We start from the raw sequence: 23,545 nt of genomic DNA, 5'->3' as shown, positions 1-23,545 counted from the left end.
ACCATATATACGAAGGTCTAATCACTGTCATCAATTATAACAGCGACCAATGACAGTCGTGTTTAACTGAGCTCCATTAACCCCAGACGCTGATACAGCAATGTAAGATTATAGGTTCGTTCCAACAAGCGGTTCATGGATCAGTTCATGTACGGTTCCTGTACCATCTTATGCGCATGCGCTAGTTGAGCATCTGCTTTGGGATTGAAATTGGACTGGACGCTGTTGGAACGCTTTCGCGGATCGTTATGTACTAAATCCAGAGATGCTATAACTGTGATCATCTTTGCTAAGAACGGGATGCTTATTATTATCGTTTTGCAGAATTTCGATCATTTTCTATAAAAAGATGACAAAAAATATGGAAGGCAAGAATTCCGTTAATTCAATGTCGTGTACTGGGGACTCTCATCTAAAAATAGTTCTTTTTTATTATTAATGTATTTACGTTATTTATTATACTCTTAAACAAAGCTACATGTTGAAATTGTAATTGACTGTTTCAATACCCAAATAGCTTCCATTCCCTTTCTTTTTGGAGAAAATTTAAATTAAATCTCTAGTTTTATTATTCGTCTGTTATTTGTCTATGGTCTGTACTGTCACTTTTCATCTTTAACCTCACAGTCGATCATGTCTTTCTTCAGTATTCAGGAGACGTGGGTGAGCTTATGCGCATGCGCGTCTCACGTACTCTTCCGTACATGCCTCAATCCACGGACTATTTCTGACCGTTCCGAACCCGTGTCAAAAGCTTGTTGGAACGCTCGACTGCAGTACATGTTTCCGGTTCAGGACTGGTTCGGATTGTGTTGGAACGCTTTTTCTGTACTGCGCATGCTCACGATGGTTACGGACGGTTCCTGACTGCTGTTGGAACGAACCTTATAGCTCCAAGTATGAGTACATTCACCTGAAGTGGAACATAATATACCGGTAGTGGAAAATAGGGTGTTTGTATTACTAATCAAGGGCCACAGTGGACACCAAGTTAATTTCGAATAAGACGCAAGTGAATTGTGAAAGCAAGATGGCGGTTGAGTTACGTGTGTATCGAGCAAGAATACGAAGATTCAGGATAAAAATGGGTGGTTTGGAAATTAGAGCCCCTTGGGCTATAATCAATTACTTCGAGCAATAAGAATATTACTGATAATTGGAGGTGTTGAATTAAACCTGGGGCGACAAATGGAAAAGATACTTCACTTTTATAGTCAATTCGTGAAGAGATGAGGGAGAGATTCAAGGCAATGACGGAGGAAGACAAACAGAACTTAATGAACTGAGCAGTACGGTACAATATCTGGACTAAGCAAGAAATTGTGAACAATATCGAGAGCATAAAGAAACTTCAACAAGAGAACGACCAACGGCACACCCGTTGAGAACCACTGGTCTAATTGAATAAAATATTCATTGTGGTAGGACTTGCTTTCCGAAAATGAAAAATAATCCCTAATAAGCATCTTTGAAATGTTGGGCCCAGGCGGGAAACGCAGAATTTTAGACTTCTTTGAGAGAATTGATGCTTAAAAAAATCGGTGAAGGTCTCTGAATCTGAAACTGTAGTTCGAGGATGATTTGGCGGGGAATGAATGATGTTAAAGAGTTTAAGTGTTCATGATATGGCAAGTGTTGCCCAAAAGACAATACGATAATGAAAAGAGCTGTTTTCAGGCAGATTGTACAAATCTGTCTGTCTGTCTGTCTGTCTGTCTGTCTGTCCGTCCGTCCGTCCGTCTGTCCGTCCGTCCAACCATCCATCCATCCATCCATTCTGGTGAAGTTAAGGCCATCAGGCCTTCTCTTCCACACCACCAGAAATACAAATACATACAATAATATAAATAAAAAGAAAAATCACATATAAACAAAGTAAAGCCACACAAAAATATACACAGGTTGCAGTCACACAAACTTTGAGTGATTAAGTATCATAATTAATTATATCCTAATTAATTAACAAACATAAACAACAAACTAGCAATTTTAATCTAGAGTGAAAAACACAAATTGACACTTCTAGCAATGCCTAAAAACCATGAAGTAAGAAAAAAAATTGTATTTAATTTTGAATTGTTATAAAGTCCGACAGTCCCTGACGTCATTAGGTAACGAATTCCAGTGGCGAGGTATTTCTACAGTATAGGCGGATGAGTATAAAGACGTTCTATGATAAGGAATAGAAAGAAGTGCTTGATGTCGGTTTCGAAGAGTTGTAAGAAATTGAAAGCCAATAGTAGATAATTCGGAGTAGAAGTATGCATGATTCTAAATAGAAGAGACAGCAGTGGCAGTGTGTCCTATTCGTTCAATGGCTCAAAGAACCCCCAGAAAAAAAACAAGGAAAAATAATTTAATTGTTTATAAATTCATTTATAATTTGCACTATTATTCTTTGTTTCTTGCTCATCTTTAATAAGTTTTCTTGAGGCTCTGATGTATTTTTGTCGTATGAAAACCTATGAATCGCAGAGATCGAATATACCTACATGTTCGTAAGCTTCTGAGATTCAATTCCTCCTCTGAACCTCGCCAAGCGAGCTTCTGGACCTGCGTGCGGGGCAAGAGGCAAGGGGAAATGCTGCATGGCAAACGTATGGCTGCACCGGTGTTTGGACCAGCGCAGCTGTAGCCACATGATCGTGAGACATCCGACACGCAAAAGACTTCGTGATGCAAACCGGAAGTTAGCTCCATTCTGTAGCTCAGATCACGCTTTTAGCACGTGTACGTGTGTTCTTGATTGTTGTATTTATTAATGGTTTCTTACAATCCTTTAAATGTCCATTAATTAGTCTTTCTTGGTATTTTAGTCTTAATATATTCATCTGTGAGTGTGACCAGTGTTCGTTTCTAAAGAAAATGAATAGTGTTCAATATCTTTTACAAACAAATTTTTCAGTTTTAATCTTGGAAGATAAGTGTAAAATAAAGAAACTTGGAAAGCCGTTACCTCAAGTCAATTTAAAGCAAACACAAACAAGCTGAGGTAAGATTTTTGCAGAGCTTTTAATGTAAAAATATATGAGACAGCTGGATTTGCTGTTTTGAATCTAAAAATAAATTACATAGGTTGTATAAAAAGTTATGGCAACAGTGCTGTCACGTGACGATGGTGCGTTCGAGAGCTGCCAGCTGTGTGGACAGGAACAAGGACTGTTAGACGAGTTAGTGCAGCCAGCGGCGACAGTATCTGTCAATCTACTGCAGTGTGTAGAACGTTGACTTTCATAGGGATAGCGCGAGTGCCCTAAGACCACGTTTACAAAACTAGAGCAATGTTCCTGGATCAAAATTGAAGTGACACGAGGTCGTAGTGCACAAGAATGATTTCAGGGACTGCGTGAAGCATGTGCCGATGCAGCGTTGCCATATCGCTCAGTGACACGATGGGTTAAAGCGTTCCGGGAAGGCAGGGATGCCGTTCAGGACAACCTCCGTACAGGACGACCCCGCGTGAGGACAACACAGTTCAACTCCTTGGTTCCCTGTTGGATGCTGATCGCCGATGGACTGCGCGTGAGTTAGCAGCGGAAGTCGGAGTATGTCACAAAACTGTGCTCCACATTCTGCAAGACATTCTAGGTTACCGCAAAATTACAGGGCGTTGGATACCCCATGAAATTTCCGAGGTTTAACAATGGCACCGCTATGCAGTCGCACAGGCCTTGTTGAACCGGTACCAAAGGAAAGATGACTTTCTTGACAAACTTGAAACGTCAATAAAATGAATGGACGCATCCAGGTTCTCCTCGTCCGAAGAAAGTGCGCCCTACACAAAGTGCTGTGAAGGTGATGTTCACTGTGGCGTATGACATTGATGGGATAATACCACAGTCTAAAACATACAGTCGCGCAACTCATACGTATAAAATATGCCAACATTTGACAGCTGGCGCGACAGTAGCCCTCTAGCGGCAGGCAAGCTAAAAGTGTGCACACGACATATGATAACACATCAGAAAACGGGTTTTGCGTAATTTATTTTATATTTTTATGCTATACATTAAGTGTATATGGTTCTTATTAATTTTACTTTAGAATCCTACAAGAATTTCACACGCAGTTAATTTACAAGTTTCAGAAGCTGGGAATAAACGTAATTCTTTCTGCTCCTTACAACTGAATCATGGCCCTGATCACGTATCATGGTTTGAAATAATATAATTGTTTGTACGTGGACGGTTAATTCAATTCATTCCTAAATATATTTATGAACCATTGAAACTCTATATTTCCTGTGAGAAGAGTCAAAATTGTAGGGCATATCTCGTAGGGTACATCGCGTGGTGAACTCCTCTCCCTATTTCCTGAGAAATTAACTATTTTCCATACCGCAAATTGGGGTAAACTCGGCCGCTGAGGTAAACTTAAAAATAAAAAAGGGGAAGATTTAAACCTTAATTTGACAGACATTGATTTATGAAGTTCATTATTTTTTCATTTTTTTATTATTATTATTATTTTGAGTCGCTAATAGTGCTGATATTATGGTTCAAATTTTTATGGAAAGTTTACCGCATTTTACATTACATTTCCAGTTTTCACAAATAAACTTAATTTTAACTTACCGTACCTATATAACACGTAATTTTCATGCACTTACTGTTATTATGACGTAGGTGAGAACAAATGAATACACAATTTTGTTGAAAAAATTGTAACTTCAATTAACTCAGAAAATGTAGGCCTAATTTTATTTTCAGAGCAGAAGTGGTGTAAGTAAAAAATGGGTAATGAGGGTTAAAGTAAACATTCTGTAAAATACAGGGCAAAGTAGCAGTTAATATTGAATTTATTTAAGCTATTAGTAGTCAGTGAATAGCACGAAGGATATATTAATTGCTACTTTGCGTTATATTTTACAGAATTTTTACTTTAAACCTGATTACCTAATTTTGACTTATACCACTTCTGCTCTGAACGGCTCAAATAATCACTGGTAATGTAAAATCAACACCAATAACAGTCATGCAAATTATTACAGAAAACATTGCTTTTATATTAAATTTAAAAAGGCTCTTTTATTTCTTGAGAACCTAATACGTCTGTCACATGAATCTACACCAACACATCAGAAATTTATCGACACAGTCTGGATTTATTCAAGAAGTGAATATTTTGCAAAAGGATTATAATACGCCATGAATTCTTGAAAAATTAACACCATAATCCCTACTTGAATGCAATATAACATTCAACTTTTGAAAAATATAAAGAAAAAAACACGAATACAAAAATTATGGAACTACTTGCATTAAAAACTGTAGATACATTATCCAAAATCGGAATGGTTACACATTTACACATGATCTCTGCAAAACAATAATATACTGTAACAGGTGTAACTTTGTTTTTATTTAAACTCTCCTTCCTGACATACAAATAGGTAACTGATAACTAATAAATGTTTTATAGAACACAATACGTAGGCTACCTACAGCGTGGATTATAGGTTATGACTGAGTTATGATTTTCTCTTAGTCTTTAGGGAATCTGAAGAACGACAAATTCGGAGATTTAAACTTGTTGTTACTGCAATTTTCGTCATTGCACACATTGCCTTTATTCCGACGCATGATTAAAACGTTATTATAACATCTCGCATACCTTTAAAGCACATGCTGGCTGTATCAACCCTATGACCAGTGCCTTGCCTGCCGCTTGAGCGCCAGTGTCGTGAATGTTGGCAAAAAAAGTGTTGAAGTTGCGCGACTGTGTATATTAGACTGTGATAATACTGCACCACGCTGTACCTCAAAGGCAGACGGCAAACGCAGACTACTACTGCAGGTTCCTGCAGCACCACCTTCGTCCAGCCCTCAGGAGAAAACGACGACACTTGGGGGTACAGAATCCCATCATTCTTCATGATAATGCAAGGAGTCATACCGCTTCTGCTGTGAAGGACCTCTTGCGCCGCTGGCAATGGAAGAGTCTGGAACATCCACCGTACTCACTCGATATAAGTCCATGCGATTACGATCTTTTCACCAAAATGAAAGAACCACTGCGAGGGACCCGGTACAATACCAGAGATGAACTTATCCGTGCTATAGGGCGGTCAATACGGAACATCAACAAAGATGGACGCGCTGATGGTGTACGACGCCTTCCAAACATTTGGCAAAAGGTAATAAATAAGGGGGAGACTATATAGAAGGTAGGTAAATGTTGTACCCCTGTGAATAAAGCCATGTCAGAAATATCGAACTGTTGCCATTACTTTTTATCCAGCCCTAGTATTTTGTTTCCCGTGCCTGCTATTTGTTAAGGGTAAAAATACGAGCTGGACATGCACTGGTGTATCAGATTTAAGCCACTGACACAGAAAATTAAGAAACATGAGGAATGTATTGCTCATAAGAATGCCTGCCTAAATTTATCAGTCCTTGGAAGAACAGAAATTAGGCAACAGCTTAGCTTAGTTTTCAGGCAGAATATTGAAAGAAGAATGATAACATAAGGAAAAATCGCTATGTTCTTTCAAAGATAATTGATCGTCATCATCATCATAATCATCAGGCTCATTTTAACGTAATTATCTACTTTAAAGGACTGTAGTATGTTTTTAATTTTTCAGAAATGAAATATTGTTTAAATTGTTGAAAACTATGAAATATCATAAAAATAGTGAATCCCCTTATCATTTTAAGCATGAACCGCCACTGAGAGACAGTGAATCTTATGCTTGGCTAGAATATAGTGTAGTGAAAGATGTTGCTTATTTATTATTATTTCTTTGTCGATTCAGGAACATAGAATATTAAGATACATTTTCGTTTTAGATAATATTACGTATGACACCTTTCACTATATATACATAGCACCCCCAACTATGAAATCCAGGCGCCGCCACTGGTGACCACCCACATGAACATTAATTCGAATCCCAGTGAGGATGATACCTAGTTGAGTTTTCTCCGAAATTTTCCCCAACTGTAAGACGAATGTAAATTATTGATATTAATGTCGAATCCTCTGACTTATCTCACCAAAGTACAATCTTGCTATTATCAATAATTCTAACGATGCTAGATAACTGCTCAGTTGATTTAGTGTCATTAAATAACGATTAAATTAATAAAAGAAAATTCATAGGTTAACTTCTGTTTCGCATGCTAATTCCTCCCAATTTCCCTTCATTATAGCCTATCAGAATACCGTTATATCGCCTTAATAAAAAATTGACAGAAGCTTTAAGGAATGATTAAATGAAACGTATGTACACGACTTAAAGCAAGCCTAATAAAAGGTAGTATGTACGGTACTTTCTTTAACACTGTAGTACGGTATATTTTATATTCATGTAGTATGTACAAAACCCATATACCCAATATTTTCAGGACTATTATATGACATTAAGGCACATTCATAGGCGGAGAGAGAACCATTTCCTTGGGGGAGGGGGCAAAGCAAAACCATAGAATCCCCATATAACGGGGTTATGGGAGACATCATTTACCGCCTCCCTCATTATAGCTTGACCGTGATACAGTATATCGGAATATGATCATTTAATAAAGGTATATTCGGGGTGCATGTTTCTTACAATGTTACATCCATATCCGCGATGTTTCGAACCGAATTGTATAGGGCTTGTACTGTAGGTCTACTACAAATTATAATAGGGCTTAACTTAAAACAATCTCCCTCTTTTCTCTCTCTCGTACACAAACACATGAATACATAAATAAAACTACGTAACAGTGCTAACAGAAACTTTTTTATATGAAGCTTATCTCCCGAAGATATCATATGAAATGTAAATTCTAATTATTTTATTCAATCTCATGTTTAAGTTTATCCATTATACCGGGATCACTTTTCTTTTTTCTGCATTGTTGTGCAGTATGTTATTCATACATCTCCAAGTGGCGGCCTGAACACCTGCAGACTTCTAACACATTAGTACTGGCTGTTACAAAAGAAAAATTACAGTGCTTCGATTTCTCAAATGAGGTATAGGAATTCTTATACATTCAGAAATTTAAAATAAATACAGTATTATAGCCCAGATCTGAAGACATTAATTCATCAATTTAAGTACAGAAACTTAATCATAAACAAAAGCAAAAAATATCTTTTGAATTCAATAGAATAGAAAAAGAAAAAAAGAGGTCAGACAAGTGTGGGGGGGGGGGGCAGTGCCCCCCATAACTCCACCTATGCTCATTAATAGAGAATGGAGCTTGGAAACTCTTAAACTTATTCCATGGAACCACAAGTGGCATCAGTGTAAACTTTTCATGTCAAAATGTTATACTTTTTCTCTTTTGAGTCTCGAACATAGACGTTTCACGCAAAAAATAAAAATAAAATAACCCCCCCCCCTCCAAAAAAAGATAAAACTGACTTGCTTTAGCCATTCCAAATCTCGATCAGGAAGTCAGTCTTAAATCAATGTTTCCAGTGACGACAAAGTAAGGTTCACACATAGATTATTGACTTATATGAAAGTTGAGCATTTACCAGACATGTCTCGATGTAGATAGCGGTGTTTTCTAGCTTTGCACAGCCTTATTCCATCAATTATTGAAGCATGGTTCAATTCATCTGAGAAAACAGCATCCCTAGGTGTGAGCAAACATTCAAAGATTCCAGCATTTGCATCGAAGCAGCTAGGATATAAAATGGCGTCATCACGTTGATGAAAATCGGCAATTTTTCGTTCCAATTCCTGCAATTATAACCACAAACCTATAAAATGTTCTTCATATTTTGTTTAGATATAGATCTATGTTTATTTTTTCTTCGTGCATTTTATTAACATTAAACTTTCATAACATTTCAACTGCAGAACATAGGTCTAATGGCTTTTGGGTTCAAAAAGTACAATAAGGCAACATTAAAATTGTCAGAAATTTCAGCTAAGAAAGTATACAATTCTGACAGCAATGAGAAATGTATAGGGTAAGCAAAGATTCGTTATATTATCGCTACATAAAGTTGTTGCTGTCGAATGCAGGTGCTCTTTAATGTAGGCCTAAACATCGATGTTACGAGTCTGTAGCAACAGTATGTTTTCTGACATTAAATGGGCCATCTGACCACAATTGAACAGAATTGGAATACATTTCTCACAACCTATCACGGTAAGTAAATAGCCTGAGTGTTCAGATTTGAACCCATTGTCTTTTAATATTTTTTTCTCGAATTAATTATACTAACCTTGTGAATGTCTTGAGTTCCACAGATAAATCGAACAGAGCTTAAACCAGCGCCATATTTTTCCAAAGCGTCATGTGCTGCTGTTATTACATCCGGATGACTCTGAAAATAGAAATATATAGGGTATTTCAAAAGTCAGTTCAAACATTAAACCGCTATAAATATTATAATATTTGATATAGGGAAAAAACAAAAACATCACAGTGTTGGGCAAACAACGGGGTTTACAAAACATTGGGAAGATGTCCGCCGTTCTCTTGTTCAACGTACAGCATTCTGTCTGCGACACCATGGATTTTACAGATAATGTCTTGGAACATTGGCAATTTCTTGCGAGATGGCATCTTTCAGTTGCAGTACCGGTAGGGTTGTTGCATGTATCAGGAAAACTCGTTCTTTAAGGTAACCCCACAACCAAAAGTCGGCCGGATTGAAATCTGAAGATCGCGGAGGCCGCATTGTTGGAAAGTGCCTGCTGATGATTTTGATCGGAAAACAAACCTCAATTACGCGTGTTTACTCCAACTTTAATTTTTTTAGTAGGTTATTTACGACGCTTTATTAACATTTTAGGATATTTAGCGTCTGAATGAGATGAAGGTGATAATACCGGTGAAATGAGTCCGGGATCCAGCCCCGAAAGTTAACCAGCATTTGCTCATATTGGGTTGAGGGAAAAACCTCAACCAGTTAACTTGCCCCGACCGGGAATCGAACCCGGGCCACCTGGTTTCCCGGCCAGACGCGCTAACCGTTACTCCACAGGTATGGACAATAATGGAATAAGACAGACTGTTACATAAACGGGGAGCGCTACTACAGCATGTTACAACAGTTTCATGACAAATGACTTCATCCCCACTCCAGTATTAGCCTACCGATAGGACCACTTGGTTTTTGCGCACTTTGAAATGTTGGTTGTATGTTGCGAAGGTGTATTGGCTATAAACAGAGTGGCCAGATTGGGCGATATTTCGCCGTTTGGGATTTTGCGACCTATTTTTTAAGAATTGCCACTATCGCCATTTGGGCGATATTCGTCCCGAAAAACGCGATTTTTGGGCGATATAATACGATCTGTACTTTGAACATAGTTTAATATACACACGATTTCTTCCTTTTAATCAGAACTAGTAGGTTGATATTTTCCGCTAGGTGCGAAACTGAACGCGCAACTTTCATATCGACCCACTTTTGTTTTCGATTCTTAATCTTACGCGGGAAACATCACAGATCGCACAAATAGAATGATAGAAACATCTTACATCGAGAACATAGAGCCGACAAAGAAGAATACATGCACAGCTAATTTTTCGCGGTTTGAAATCGATATTTAGTGGAGACAGTAGAAAAAATGTAATGATAATATAGAAAAAACTGATGATGTGGGCATGGCAGAAAGTGGAAGAAGAATTTAATTCGAGTCCAGATATTTCCAACCAATTTAAAATTATTTAAATGGTCTTTTTTTTTCTGTGGTTCAAAACACTACAACAATGAAATGTCGAAATTGGGTAGTTAACGTGCCGTTCCCTGTTTTGTGTTCATCGATTTAGGGGATAGGTCTATTTATTCTGGTGTACCGAAGTACATATGAGATTTCCGTGCAGGAATTCTGCGTTATCATATTATGATGAAGGATGGGTGGAGCGGAGAAAAATTCTCTCCGGCACTGGGACTCGAACCCGGGTTTTCAGCTCTACGTGCTGACGCTTTATCCACTAAGCCACACCGGATTCCAGTTCCGATGCCGGAAAAAAATAGCGCTGCAATCGACATCGAGTAGCTTGCTATGTCTATGCGAGAGCGGGACAGCGGAGACAACTAGTATATATGAACAAATAATACTCTACAAAAACATCTCAATACACAAACAAATACAACTACACAGGCGTATACAAACTCAAATGTAACACCTGCAACAACTTCTACATAGGACAGACAGGCAGATCATTTCAAACACGTTACAAAGAACACATCACAGCCATAACTTCCACATCACAAATGGTAACCACACATACAGAGTCATCAACACAGACATGGAAATTTTACACATCCATCCAAAAAGCCAGAAACTAAACACACTAGAACAATACGAAATATTCAAACACACAAAAATACATGCAAATGAAATTCTTAACACACAACTAAATTTAAGAACACACACACTCTTTGACTCCACATTATACTACACAAACACACCCCCACAGGAAACAAAACAAAAGGCGCCAAGACCAGCAACAACCAGTTCTGATGATGGCCAATAGCAGGCCGAAACATGTCAACAAGGTAACGTAAAATTTAACACGTGGAAGGCACATAATACGTTTTAAAAATTATTGTTTTTTTTTATATTATTCGTTTATTATTTTCTTGTTCTAAGGCAGTGGACGATTGAAGCACATGTTTGGCTACCATCCGGCTGTACTAAGTGTTTGCCGTTCTGGTTCACTGACATTGAGAGCAGCGCTACTATACTTTTCATTCGGTAGAAATATAGTCCAATCTCACACAACTTAACAGTTTTGGTACCAACTTCGTAGCTTTGATCATCATCCTCTATGCGATACAATAGACCGGGTTAAGTTCACGGTGCGGCATGCTGTACTTGTACAAGAGCGCGGCCGTTCGGCTACCCAGTCATTCACAGATAGGACTGGTAAGCACAATAACAATAAACCTCAGGCTGCAGGGCAAGCCTTCGGGTCCCTCCTCCGTACAAGAAAAGAAAAGGTTGACATACCAGGCAAGGGGGAAAGGAACTGGCCATATTACCTCATTATCTCCTGGCCTAGTTGCGTCATAAATGGTGTCTTGTTGGTATCACTTGTGAGGATCAGACCTGTCTTCGGACAGTTGACTAAACAACAACATCATCAATACCAGGCAAACAATTATAAAATACTTTTTTTTTCCAAAAGAAGTAGGCCTGCGTACCGGTACTATAATGTGTTTGATATATTACATAATGCGATAATACTGTACTACTTGTCATGAATGTATATTGTTTCGTCAATTGTCCGAAGACAGGTCTGAACCCCACAAGTGATACCAACATGACACCACTTATGAGGCAACTAGGGAGGATGTATGTAAGTCAAATTTGAATAACCGCCTAATATACAATCCCTGTAAAAACGGGGTTTACACGCTGTTTCTTGAAAAGCATCTTGTTGTGGTTTTAGCATAATAATAATAATAATAATAATAATAATAATAATAATAATAATAACCTTTTCGCAAAGCGCCCAGGTACTATTTTTTACGACTACCTCTCTGAACCTACGTCACAAGTAAACATGGCTGTGAGAATCGTATGACTACTAGGTACAGGAAATAAAAGTAATAGTTTACATCAAGGTACATGGACACAATACTCACAGCTAATCCAAGGTAATTGTTTCCACAGAAGTTAAGGATCTTCTCCTTCTGATGTCCTTCCACTGTAATGAGCGAGCCCTGCTTCGAAGTAATGACGCGCTCGCACTTCCACGTGCCTGCTTCTTTTATTTTGCACAATTCCTCTCCTATTATTTCTCGCAGGCAGGTTTGGGAATGTGTATTACGGCACAAAACTTGAGCACTTCTCACCACTGAAACATCACCGAAGCACTTAAATTGTTTCGAAATATAGTCTACATCTATAAAAAAAAAAAAAAAGAAAGAAATTAACGGTACTACATAAATGTCATATAATTTCTATCGATTTTCCTCACTATCTATATAAACCTGAAAAGAAAAATATTATGGACACAAAGGAGCAAGTACTCTCGTATTCGTAGTGCGATGACAAAAAAAAAAAAGACCACAGAGACTATGGAGCAGAGATCGCTGTAGAAGGTGGTCAAGAAACAGGAAAATTATTATTATTATTATTATTATTATTATTATTATTATTATTATTATTATTATTATTATTATTGTTATTGTTATTATGATTATGATGATGATTATTATTATTATTATTATTATTATTATTATTATTATTATTATTATTATTGTTGTTGTTGTCAGGATTTTCAAGGAGCTTTTCGTACATCGATTTTCGAAATGAATTGATATATTTTGAAAATAATTACTGAACTAGTAACTGATCAAGACCTCTTTCGGAAATATTTTAAACTGATGGGCGTACAGAATAATAATTCCATAAGAAAGCCGCCGAAGCAAAGTGCATTGCAATCTGGAAACTTGCTAAGTGACTCTTCTTCTATTTTAGGGGGAAACTTTCCTGATAACTTGGTGTAGCCCTATAAATACTGAATTCAGATAAATGTCGTTTATTAGTTAGCCTAATACGTATACAGCCAATGAGAAGTCATGTCCAAAGCTACCTTCCTCCATACCAGAAATACAGAAATGTGTGTATGTGTTCAAAATTTCTAAATCGACCCTTAGTAGCAATTGCGATTTCCTGTAGGTATTTATAATGAAGAAAAGAAATTAGTATAATATTCATGACCTTTGTTTTCAATTACAGTACACAGTATAATCAACAAAAGGACTAAAGGCAGCCAGATATCTTGATGAATTCTTTCGCAAGCAATTATTCTCTATTACAATATACGATTTCATTTGCATAAGCCATCACTCATGAAGAAGCTAAGCCTGGAGATAATGGTGTAGGGTAGGGTGGCCAGTTCTTTTCCTCCTCCGTTGCATACATCGCTGACTAGTAACTTATTACACTAATCAGACTTCAGATGTACTGTATACAAATAGTTTTTCCTCTGACACACATCGTCAAATGAGGTGTAGCGAGGCCCCCGGTATACATAACCTCAATCAGGGGTATCACTCGACTATATCAGATTGTTTTACTCGGTAGAACAATTACATGAGATCCTTACGGCGAACTTTATACGGAGAAAACTTTACGAATCCTTGGAGTTGACACCATCTTCCGTTACCATAAAAGGAATAAATCTCTGCTATTTGGTAGCCCCTATATGTTTTAATTATTGTTAAAAATGAACATTTACTGTTAGAACCTACGTACTCATTTCTAGCATACACAATGGAAGCGAAGATAGATGAGTACAAATATTATTCAACGCATTCTAATTCGAGTATTCGTCGCTTAATAACATCTGGAATTTGAAGTTATATAAATTACTACGACTACTACTAATGCTTTCCTAATGTTGCTGTTGCCGCTATCGCTGCTAATAGTAATACTAGTCTACTATTATTAGTATTAATATTACTGACGGCTGGGTAGCTCAATTGGTAGGGCAACTGGCTATGACTGAAGTTCCAAAGTTTAATCCTGGGTGATTGAGAGATTTTTCTCGTTGGTGAAACTTTCTGAACGGCCTCGAGATTCATCTAGCCTCTCGTCAAATTGAGTATCGAGTTTCCCAAGTGTAAAAGGCGATCGGAGCGTGGTGCCAATCCCACTACCTCCTTTAGTGCCGAGATCGTGAAAACAGGAATTTATCTCCACGACCCCCATGCGCCTTCATGGCGTGTAATGAGGTTGCTTTTACTACGACTGCTATGAATAGTTCGAGAACCTGAAATGTTCGACATAACTTGATAAAATTTACTTCCTATCAAGGCCTCGCAATTATTTATGAGAACTGCCCAGCTTGACCTTGCTCTCAAGCCTCACGATACTAGTCCTGTCGACCTTGTGGCCTGGTCGTCTCTGCATCTACCCATTAACACCTAACTTAAAGTAATCAGGAAGTTCTGTGTTATGTTTTATAATATTTCCTTTCGTAATTTTTTTAGCAAATAGGTAGGTCTATGCACACTCGGGAGGAAATTAAACGCAGAATCAATGTGGGAAATGTTTGTTATTATTCGGTTGAGAAGCTTTTGTCATCTAGTCTGCTGTCAAAAAATCTGAAAGTTAGAATTTATAAAACAGTTATATTACCAGTTGTTCTGTATGGCTGTGAAACTTGGACTCTCACTTCGAGAGGAACAGAGATTAAGGGTGTTTGAGAATAAGGTTTTTAGGGGCTAAGAGGGATGAAGTTACAGGAGAATGGAGAAAGTTACACAACGCAAAACTGCACGCATTGTATTCTTTACCTGACATAATTAGGAACATTAAATCCAGACGTTTGAGATGGGCAGGGCATATAGCACGTATGGGCTAATCTAGAATGCATATATTATAGAGTGCTAGTTGGGAGACAGGAGGGAAAAAAGACCTTTGGGGAGGCCGAGACGTAGATGGGAGGATAATATTAAAATGGATTTGAGGGAGGTGGGATGTGATGATAGAGACTGAATTAGTCTTGCACAGGATAGGGATCGATGGCGGGCTTATGTGAGGGCGGCAATGAACCTCCGGGTTCCTTAAAAGTAATTTGTAAGAAAGTAAGGTACGTCTATGCGGAAGGTTCATTGGAAAGAAATAGTTTTACGTTAGATTTAAATGTAAGATCCAGCGCCAAGATACCTTCATCTGTTGCTGAGTACTCAGGAATGGATAGTGCATTAATGTAGCGATCAGAAAATGAAGAATTTTAACAATATGTATTTTATTGTATTAATTACAATAGTTTTCCATTTATTTTTACATTAACAAAACAAATATCTGTAAAAAAATGAATGACAGAATAAATGGAAATAGGGGAAAAGAAGGAAGTATGAGTTAAAAGGTACAGATAGTGTACCTCGTCCTTGCAAAGGCTCTTGGGACTGAACGTGAACTTTTATGTGAACTCCAAGCCTAAAGGTCACTTCTCACTTAATTCACACTACCCCACTTAAAGGACTTAGTAAATTTTGCATGGGATAAGTCGGGAGGACCGTCAACTAGTAAAACGTTAAGTGACTGGACAATGTCTATAATTTTGACGTAGAACTACGCATTTTCCGATTGCAGGTGGTAGGGTACGTACAGAGTTTCGAATGTCTCAAATAGTGCAAAATTTGAAATGCTTACTGCACGGAAACTATAACAGCTACGTTAATTATTTATTTACAGTTGGATAAAGGACAGACGTTGCTTCTAATTCATTATAAATTAATTTGCCGTTTTTTTTTTTTTTCATTTTTAAACAAGAAATGAGTCCGAATTTTAAGATGTACAGATGAGGAGGCGAGACCTGGCATGTGAGCTGTGTGATAGGGGAAAGAATGGGCTACAAGAAAAGAGTTTGTTTCATGATTGTTGTTATTATACAAATCTATCGACACGGAAGTTCGCCTCAGAATAAAACCTATCTTCCCCCTCCATACCCATTGGTGATGTAGTCACGGCACACAGTCCTGCCTCGTCTACTAATACGATTAAAGACTTACGCGGTGACTAAGTTTCGGTGCAGTTACTACATGTTTCAACAATACAGTATGTTAAGCTGTCCTAATGTTTCGGAACTAATTACAGATTTAATCTTCAGCGATATATCGCAATCTAAAGGTTTCAGTCATGCCCGAAAATCCCAAACTTCATCCGGTGACTGTATAATGCTTGAAATGGAACAATTACCTAAGTAGTTCGGAACCGTGGTGAGAGATTATTTTAGCTCAGGTTAAGACACCCTAATACTTCATCATAATGTAGATAATTGTAAATTACATGGAGAAAAATGTACAAAATTAAATATGCTTTAAATTATGAACTTGCACTAAGAGTAGTTTCAGGAAGAAAAATAATATGAACTTTAAAGCTAAATGAAGTGAGATGAAATGACAGTCATGTTTCATTCATTGTCTACAATATATTATTCTTGCAAGCGACACATATCGAGGAAGCAAATGCACTTTATAACAGTAACTGATTTATTATGTATTTAATATCATAAATCATAGTGCATACATTTCATCTTTTCATGCTTGCGGATGTAGAGCGGAAGTGCACAGCGCAGCTGCCTACATGCGAGCGTGGAAAGATAAAATGAATGCACTGTACTTGCGTAATAGGTACAGTAGGTACTGCATAAATATGCACTCGGAAGCTTGTACTTATTTATGTAATCCTTATTCACCAAATATACAAAGCAGCAGGTCCAGCCATAGAGCTAACGACTTTTTATGCAACAATTATTATTGTATTTAATAGCTACCTACGAAGATTGAAAAACACGGTGATTTAATTTTTACTTTGATTCCATACTTTTCACACATATTAGACGAGCACTATTCGAATTATGTGAAACAGGACCGGCAAGACATAGCGAATTCACTGGAGATACGACAAAATAAACACTCATCGTTCTAAATGAGGGAGAAATCAATGGTAGAATATTCTCACAACATTTAAGAAGTTGAGTATGCATTTGAACAAAGTGCGAGAGACACATCTCACTGGTTGTGCTCGTTAAATAGTTTTAAATAACTAATGAATACTCTTTATTGTTATACGAAATTATATAACAGTACTTGAAACCAAATACTAGTACTTCTAACATTGTATGATAAACTGTATTAAAATAAAACATCTTTATTAAATTTTCAGTCCCATGTATTTTACATTATTTTTGTCGTTTTGTGTGTTGTGCCATATGTTCAGTACCAGTACCTCACAAAATTATTTCATTAAAAGCAACTGACTTGTGCTTTAGTAGGTCTACGGGTATACAATTATACGAATTCAAAATTTTTTTTCGTGTCTCTGTTAAGATATTCAATATGTTTTTTTTTCTTAAACTACATGATTTTACAACAAAATGACTGGTCGCTGCTGTTTCTGTGGGAGGTTCGCGAATCATATGCCTTTTTTAAAGGTCACGCATAGTATGCTCGTGAACTGCTGGAAACCGCTACACTACTTACTACGTAGAATACGGATGTTCGTTTTAATCTCTCCAAAGTGACTTGAGTTCAATACTAGCAGGCTCTGAGAGATTTATACTTCGGTATTTTCTGTCACTGTCATTCCACCATCGCTTCAGTACCATATTAGTGGCATATACACGAATAATAGTTAAGAGAGTCATAGCTACAAGTTTTTAAGCGTAGGCACTAAATTATACGTAACAATTATTTACAAAAATTGCAAGCTAGAAAAAAACATTACCGTATTCTGAAAGCAAACGAAGTTATCAAATCAATAACAAATATCCGTTCATTTACACATTAAAATGCTATTACATTTTTCATTTATAATTTTTTGTAAAGAATGGGGGATATTACCTTTCACCCTGCACCTTTGAGTACGCCCCTGATCGTCATTATTACCTTATAATATTCAATAAAGAACGCTGTCATAGAATTTTTAACTCTGTGGGGATTGGCCCAAAACTTTTATTCGGAAATTTTTGCATTACTGGACCGACATATGCTGAGAATCCTGTGATCTGAAGTCGGCATTACTTGAATGAGTTATTTATGAAAGGGCCTAAGTCTCTTATTTTATTAAAATTAGTCTCTAATGTAATAACTGTCCTTTGGGTGTAGCTACATCGATTTAGATTAGGAGGACTAAGTTTCACACTCTAATGCTTAGTAGAATTTATGATACAATTTTTATTTCAGCTTTAATTTCAAAATTTTCGGCATGTAAGCAGTTTTTCTTAAATTGCTAACAGTTTAGTATTCACCACTTAGGCCCTTTCATAAATAACCCATTCACTTGGGGTACCTTCACCAAAGGCGGTTCACGACAATATTAGATAACGACAAACAAATCCTATAATCAGAATTCGAACCTACGGAGCATTAAAATTAGATCTTAGGCATTGTGTAGGCCTATATAGCCTATGTAACTTCAGTTTCAAATAAAGAATTATCTTAAATGAATCAATTTTATAGCCTATTAGGTACCGTAGGTGAGAATCCAGAAGCGTGGCTTCCACATGAATTTAATTAGTGTTTTAACGATTATGTACACCACACTGGCTTAGTGTAATACATGCACGCACATTATATGAGTTGTTCATGATATATACAGTCTGATCCTATTCTTGTTAAATTTATAATGATAACCAGTTATGAGATAATTTACCTCTCGTGAAGGTTGCTGGCATCATTGTACTCTAGTGGACCGCTCTGTTGCCTAGTAACACACAGACTGAACAGCAACTGGTCGGACAACGTTAAGTGGAGGGGGCATTAGCAACAATAAACTTATCAAGCGGCCGTTAGCGGATAAAATCATTGTAGCAGCAGCAGCAGCAGCGTGCAAGTGAAATGAGGCACGTCTTGTGAGACTGGCATAAATTCTAGAAAGATGATCGCTGAAAGTGCTTAAAAATTTAAAATTGTAACCTTCCGAATTAATAACAGGAGTTTCTTACTTTCACAGTATCATTACATGAAGAATGTGTCACAAAACACATAATTATATAAACGTTTTGAGATAGGTTGAATATATTTTGATAACATTAGTTATCGTGCGTTCACGATAATTTAATTTAATCTTCTAATTCTATATTTATGTAACTTTTAATTTTAATTCAAAACTTATCATGCATTTCATGGTCTGACAAGACAAAGTATATTAATCAAGTAAGTATAATATAAATGTTAGTGAATTTAACAAATGCGATAGCAATTAGATGCTAAACTAAGGAAAAACTCAATAAATTATGAAATATATAGAAGAAAATCATTCTTTAAAATACAAAAGCACTGAGGTGTTAATTAAGATACAGTCTGGTATATATGGTTCCTTTAGACGGCGAGTGACCTTCTGAAGATGGCTAACACTGTCCAATCAAGTCTTTGGAAGTTCCTGTAGCCTTTTTTTTTTTTTTTTTTTTAATTTAGACCGGTCAGAGGCCGTTTACCAAAGTTAGCTTTGTTTTTCTGTTTTTACTTTTTCGTTTGTTTCCTTTGTTTTACTTACACTAATACATACACAACACCCATGCCCGAGGCGGGACTCGAACCCACAACCCTTCGGACCAAGCGATAGAGACATGCAGTGTCCCTACCGCTTGAGCCATCCGGGTCGACATCTCCATCAGAAAGCGCTCAGTTGCGAGTTGGATGGCACCTCTTGCACCGATGAGCAGGTCTTGAACTATGATATTGGACAGATTGTATTTGTCTTTGCAGTTCGAGCTGACTCGGTTAAGAGAGAAGTTTTATATAGTGTACTTATTAAATTTGGTATTCCCAAGAAACTAGTTCCATTCATTAAAATCTGTCTCAGTGAAACGTACAGCAAAGTCCGTATAGGCCGGTTTCTGTCTGACGCTTTTCCAATTCACTGCGGGTTAAAGCAAGGGGATGCACTATCACCTTTACTTTTTAACTTTGCTCTGCTCTAGAATATGCCATTAGGAGAGTCCAGGAAAACAGAGAAGTTTGGAACTGAACGGATTACATGTTGTATGTTGTTTAGTCAATCAACTATCCGAAGATAGGTCTGGACCTCACAAGTGATACCAAAAAGGCACCACTTATGAGGTAACTAAGTCAGGAGATAATGTGGTAGGGTGGTCAGTTCCGTTCCCACTCTATTGCATACATCGTCGATTAACTACATATTACACTAGTGAGACTTCAGACGTATACAAACAATTGTTCTTCCTCTGACACATATCATTAAGTGAGATGTATTGCCTGATAATAGATGTAGGCTACATATCAGCCAGAACCTCAGTCAGAAGGAGGGTTATATGAACTGCTTGTTTATGCGGATGACGTAAATATGTCGGAGAAAATCCACAAACTATTAGGTAAAACACGGAAATATTACTTGAAGCAAGTAAATCCCGAAAAAAAAAAACAAACAAAGTATGTGGTTATGTCTCGTGACCAGAATATTGTACGAAATGGAAATATTCATTTTGGAAGTTGGTCCTTCAAAAAGGTGGAAAAATTCAAATAACAAAATGACACTCAAGAGGAAATTAAATGCAGAATAAATATTGGAAATAAGCCTAACTGCTATTATTCGGTTAAGAAGCTTTTGCCCAGTCTGTTTTCAAAAGAACTGAAAGTTAGAATTTATAGAACAGTTAATTTTATCGGTTGTTCTGTATGGTTGTGAAACTCTAACCCTTACTTTGAGAGAGAAACAGAGGTTAAGGGTATTCGAGAATAATATACTTAGGAAAATATTTGGGGCTAGGAGGGATGAAATTACAGGAGAATTGAGAATATTACATAACGCAGAACTGCACGCATTGTATTCTTCGCCTAACATAATTAGAAACATTAAATCTAGACCCTGTTAAGGTTGCTAGTCCTCCATATGGCGCCTCCTTGGGTGGTGGATAAGGGAATGCTCGTTACATCGGTGGATGTAGAGGGTACTGGACTGGGAAATAAAATACCCAGGGTGAACCAAAACTAGCTGTGGTGAAAGCAACTGGTCTAGGAGAAAGAAACTCTGATATAAAACCTGCCAACAACCGGCTTAGCAATCCACTCGAAGTGTATTTTATTCAAGCTCAAAGTACCAGAAATGAAGAGAGTCGGAATGATTTAACCAGGACGACCCTAGCGAGTCAACGGAAGAAACGAGGAGATTAGAAATGAAGAGAATGAATGAATGAGAATGAATGAATGAGAATGAATGAAAGGGGACGAAGAAAAGAATGATGTTTAAAATGGCAGGCAGGGTAAGCATCCCATGCCTCCATTGGTTCCCGACTTGCAATTCACTAACTTTAGATCGAGGTTCCCAGCTAAAAGCCGTTTGCCCTCTCATCTAACAGTAGTGTATTTTCCCCTGTAAATGGTAATATGAAACATGTACACGCTAACAGTTGAATTGTGAATGAAATGAATGAAGTGAAGTTAGCACCATGCCTCGCAGATGTTAATGAGAGGTGGAGAGTCCAGTGCTCTGGTCAGTTCTGTTCTAGTCACGTTTTTGTAGTGGCGCTAGGGAGACTCGTAGCCTGTTACCAACAAAGTGGTGGGCTACTCGTTTCCGTAGAAGCCGTCTGGCTGCCTGGTTGGCTGTGGCAAGTGTCGTGTGTCGTTTCGTGGGTCTGTAGTGAGTAAGGAGATAGTGAATGTCACTATTTCGTCCTGTAGTCTGTTAAGTTGCCGGTCAATGTAGGATTCTATTTTCTGCATAACAGAACGTAGAACCCCCTCGACCAGCTGCTCCGTGGTTGTTTTGTCTGTAGTGGTTGTCTTGGTTGTGATAGTCTTAGCCGCATCCGCATAAGACAATTCGGGTTTGGGAAGTGTTGGTGTGAAGACGGACTGTGATGGTTTGGGTATAGATGGCGGTATTGGTTTGTGAGTGTCTATGGGGACATGCGTGGGATCGGTGGAGGTTATGAGATTAGTCCTTGGATATTTTGGACAGCGAGCTTGGCCCGTATAATGGGTGTCGCTGTTGCACGTGGCGCAATACCTAATCTGGGATAGGCGGTTGTGGTTGCAAAGGTCGGGATTCTTGCCGCACTTAAAGCAAGTCTTGAGCTATTAGAAATGAAGAGGTTAGAAGACAGTTAAATATTCAAGCAATAAGTGACTGGGTGGATAGACGAAGAACTGAATGGAACCAACATGTATCCCGCATGGCATTGGATAGAATTTGTACGCGTAGCAAGGGACAGTTTACCTGTGGAGGGAAAGAGATCGCCTGGAAGGCCAAAAAAAGAGATGGAGAGAGTTCTAATTTCCGGATGGAACAGGTTGTAGGCCTAGTACAATGAGAAGAAGAAGAAGAAGAAGAAGAAGAAGAAGAAGAAGAAGAAGAAGAAATCCAGACGTTTGAGATGGGCAAGGCATGTAGCAGGTATGAGTGAATCCAGAAATGCATATAGAGTGTTAGTTGGAAGACTTGACAGAAAAATACCTTTGGAAAAGTCGAGACGTAGACGTAGATAATATTAAAATGGATTTGAGGGAAGTAGAATATGATACTAGAACAGGAATGGATTAATCTTGCTCAGGACAGAATAGGAACCAATGGCGGACTTATGTGAGGGTGGCAATGAGCCATTTGTAAATAAGTAATGTACGGGATGGTTGGCGTATAGATACCAGCCTTCTCAGCGTAACTTCTTTCTGGTTGATTAGCATGAAATTCGAACCGTACAGTAGGATCAATAATGATGGCGGCAGAAGAGCCAGGTGATACGGCTTTCATGTCAGCACATCTGGTGCTAACGTTTTCGGCAACCCCGTGGACCTTTTAGTACATCCTGAAGCCTTTCTCACGGAAAGCATTGGCTATTAAGGTTCTTGTACGATGTCTGGTATTACGCAGCGTTTCCCCAAAGGGACAAGACCCCAGAACGTGGAAAAGGATTTCTGGCTCGCTGGAGCATCGCCTATAGCTAGCTGTCTGTCATTGCAATGAAATCTGAGTAGTGGAATTTTCTGGTCACGACTACAAAATTAATCAAACCTATTCTAAATCGATACTTGACACTTTTCTTTAACTCCTATTGCTGTAAAGTTATTTCAGCCGCTTTTTCTGCGCACTCATTGACTTCAAACGGGTAGAAAACCGTTACAAAATGCCGCACCTTTAGCCGAACGGGCAGGCTTT

General features: G+C 37.8%; 1 protein-coding gene across 1 annotated transcript in view; it reads right to left on the bottom strand.

The window, feature by feature from the left end:
• Gcat (Glycine C-acetyltransferase) overlaps positions 1 to 19,202 on the bottom strand; it is a 54,542-nt gene extending 35,340 nt beyond the window's left edge. The window contains exons 1-4 of the mRNA XM_069818256.1: positions 19,082 to 19,202; positions 12,556 to 12,767; positions 9,175 to 9,276; positions 8,476 to 8,683 (exon numbers count right to left, since the gene is read on the bottom strand). Of these exons, the coding sequence (XP_069674357.1) occupies positions 8,476 to 8,683; positions 9,175 to 9,276; positions 12,556 to 12,767; positions 19,082 to 19,106 (547 nt within the window). The 5' untranslated portion in view covers positions 19,107 to 19,202. The remainder of the gene's footprint in view (positions 1 to 8,475; positions 8,684 to 9,174; positions 9,277 to 12,555; positions 12,768 to 19,081) is intronic.
• Positions 19,203 to 23,545: the final 4,343 nt, after the last annotated feature.

Source organism: Periplaneta americana, chromosome 2 (genome assembly GCF_040183065.1).
Source record: "Periplaneta americana isolate PAMFEO1 chromosome 2, P.americana_PAMFEO1_priV1, whole genome shotgun sequence".
Taxonomy (NCBI): domain Eukaryota; kingdom Metazoa; phylum Arthropoda; class Insecta; order Blattodea; family Blattidae; genus Periplaneta; species Periplaneta americana.
This window is presented reverse-complemented; position numbering and strand designations above follow the sequence as displayed.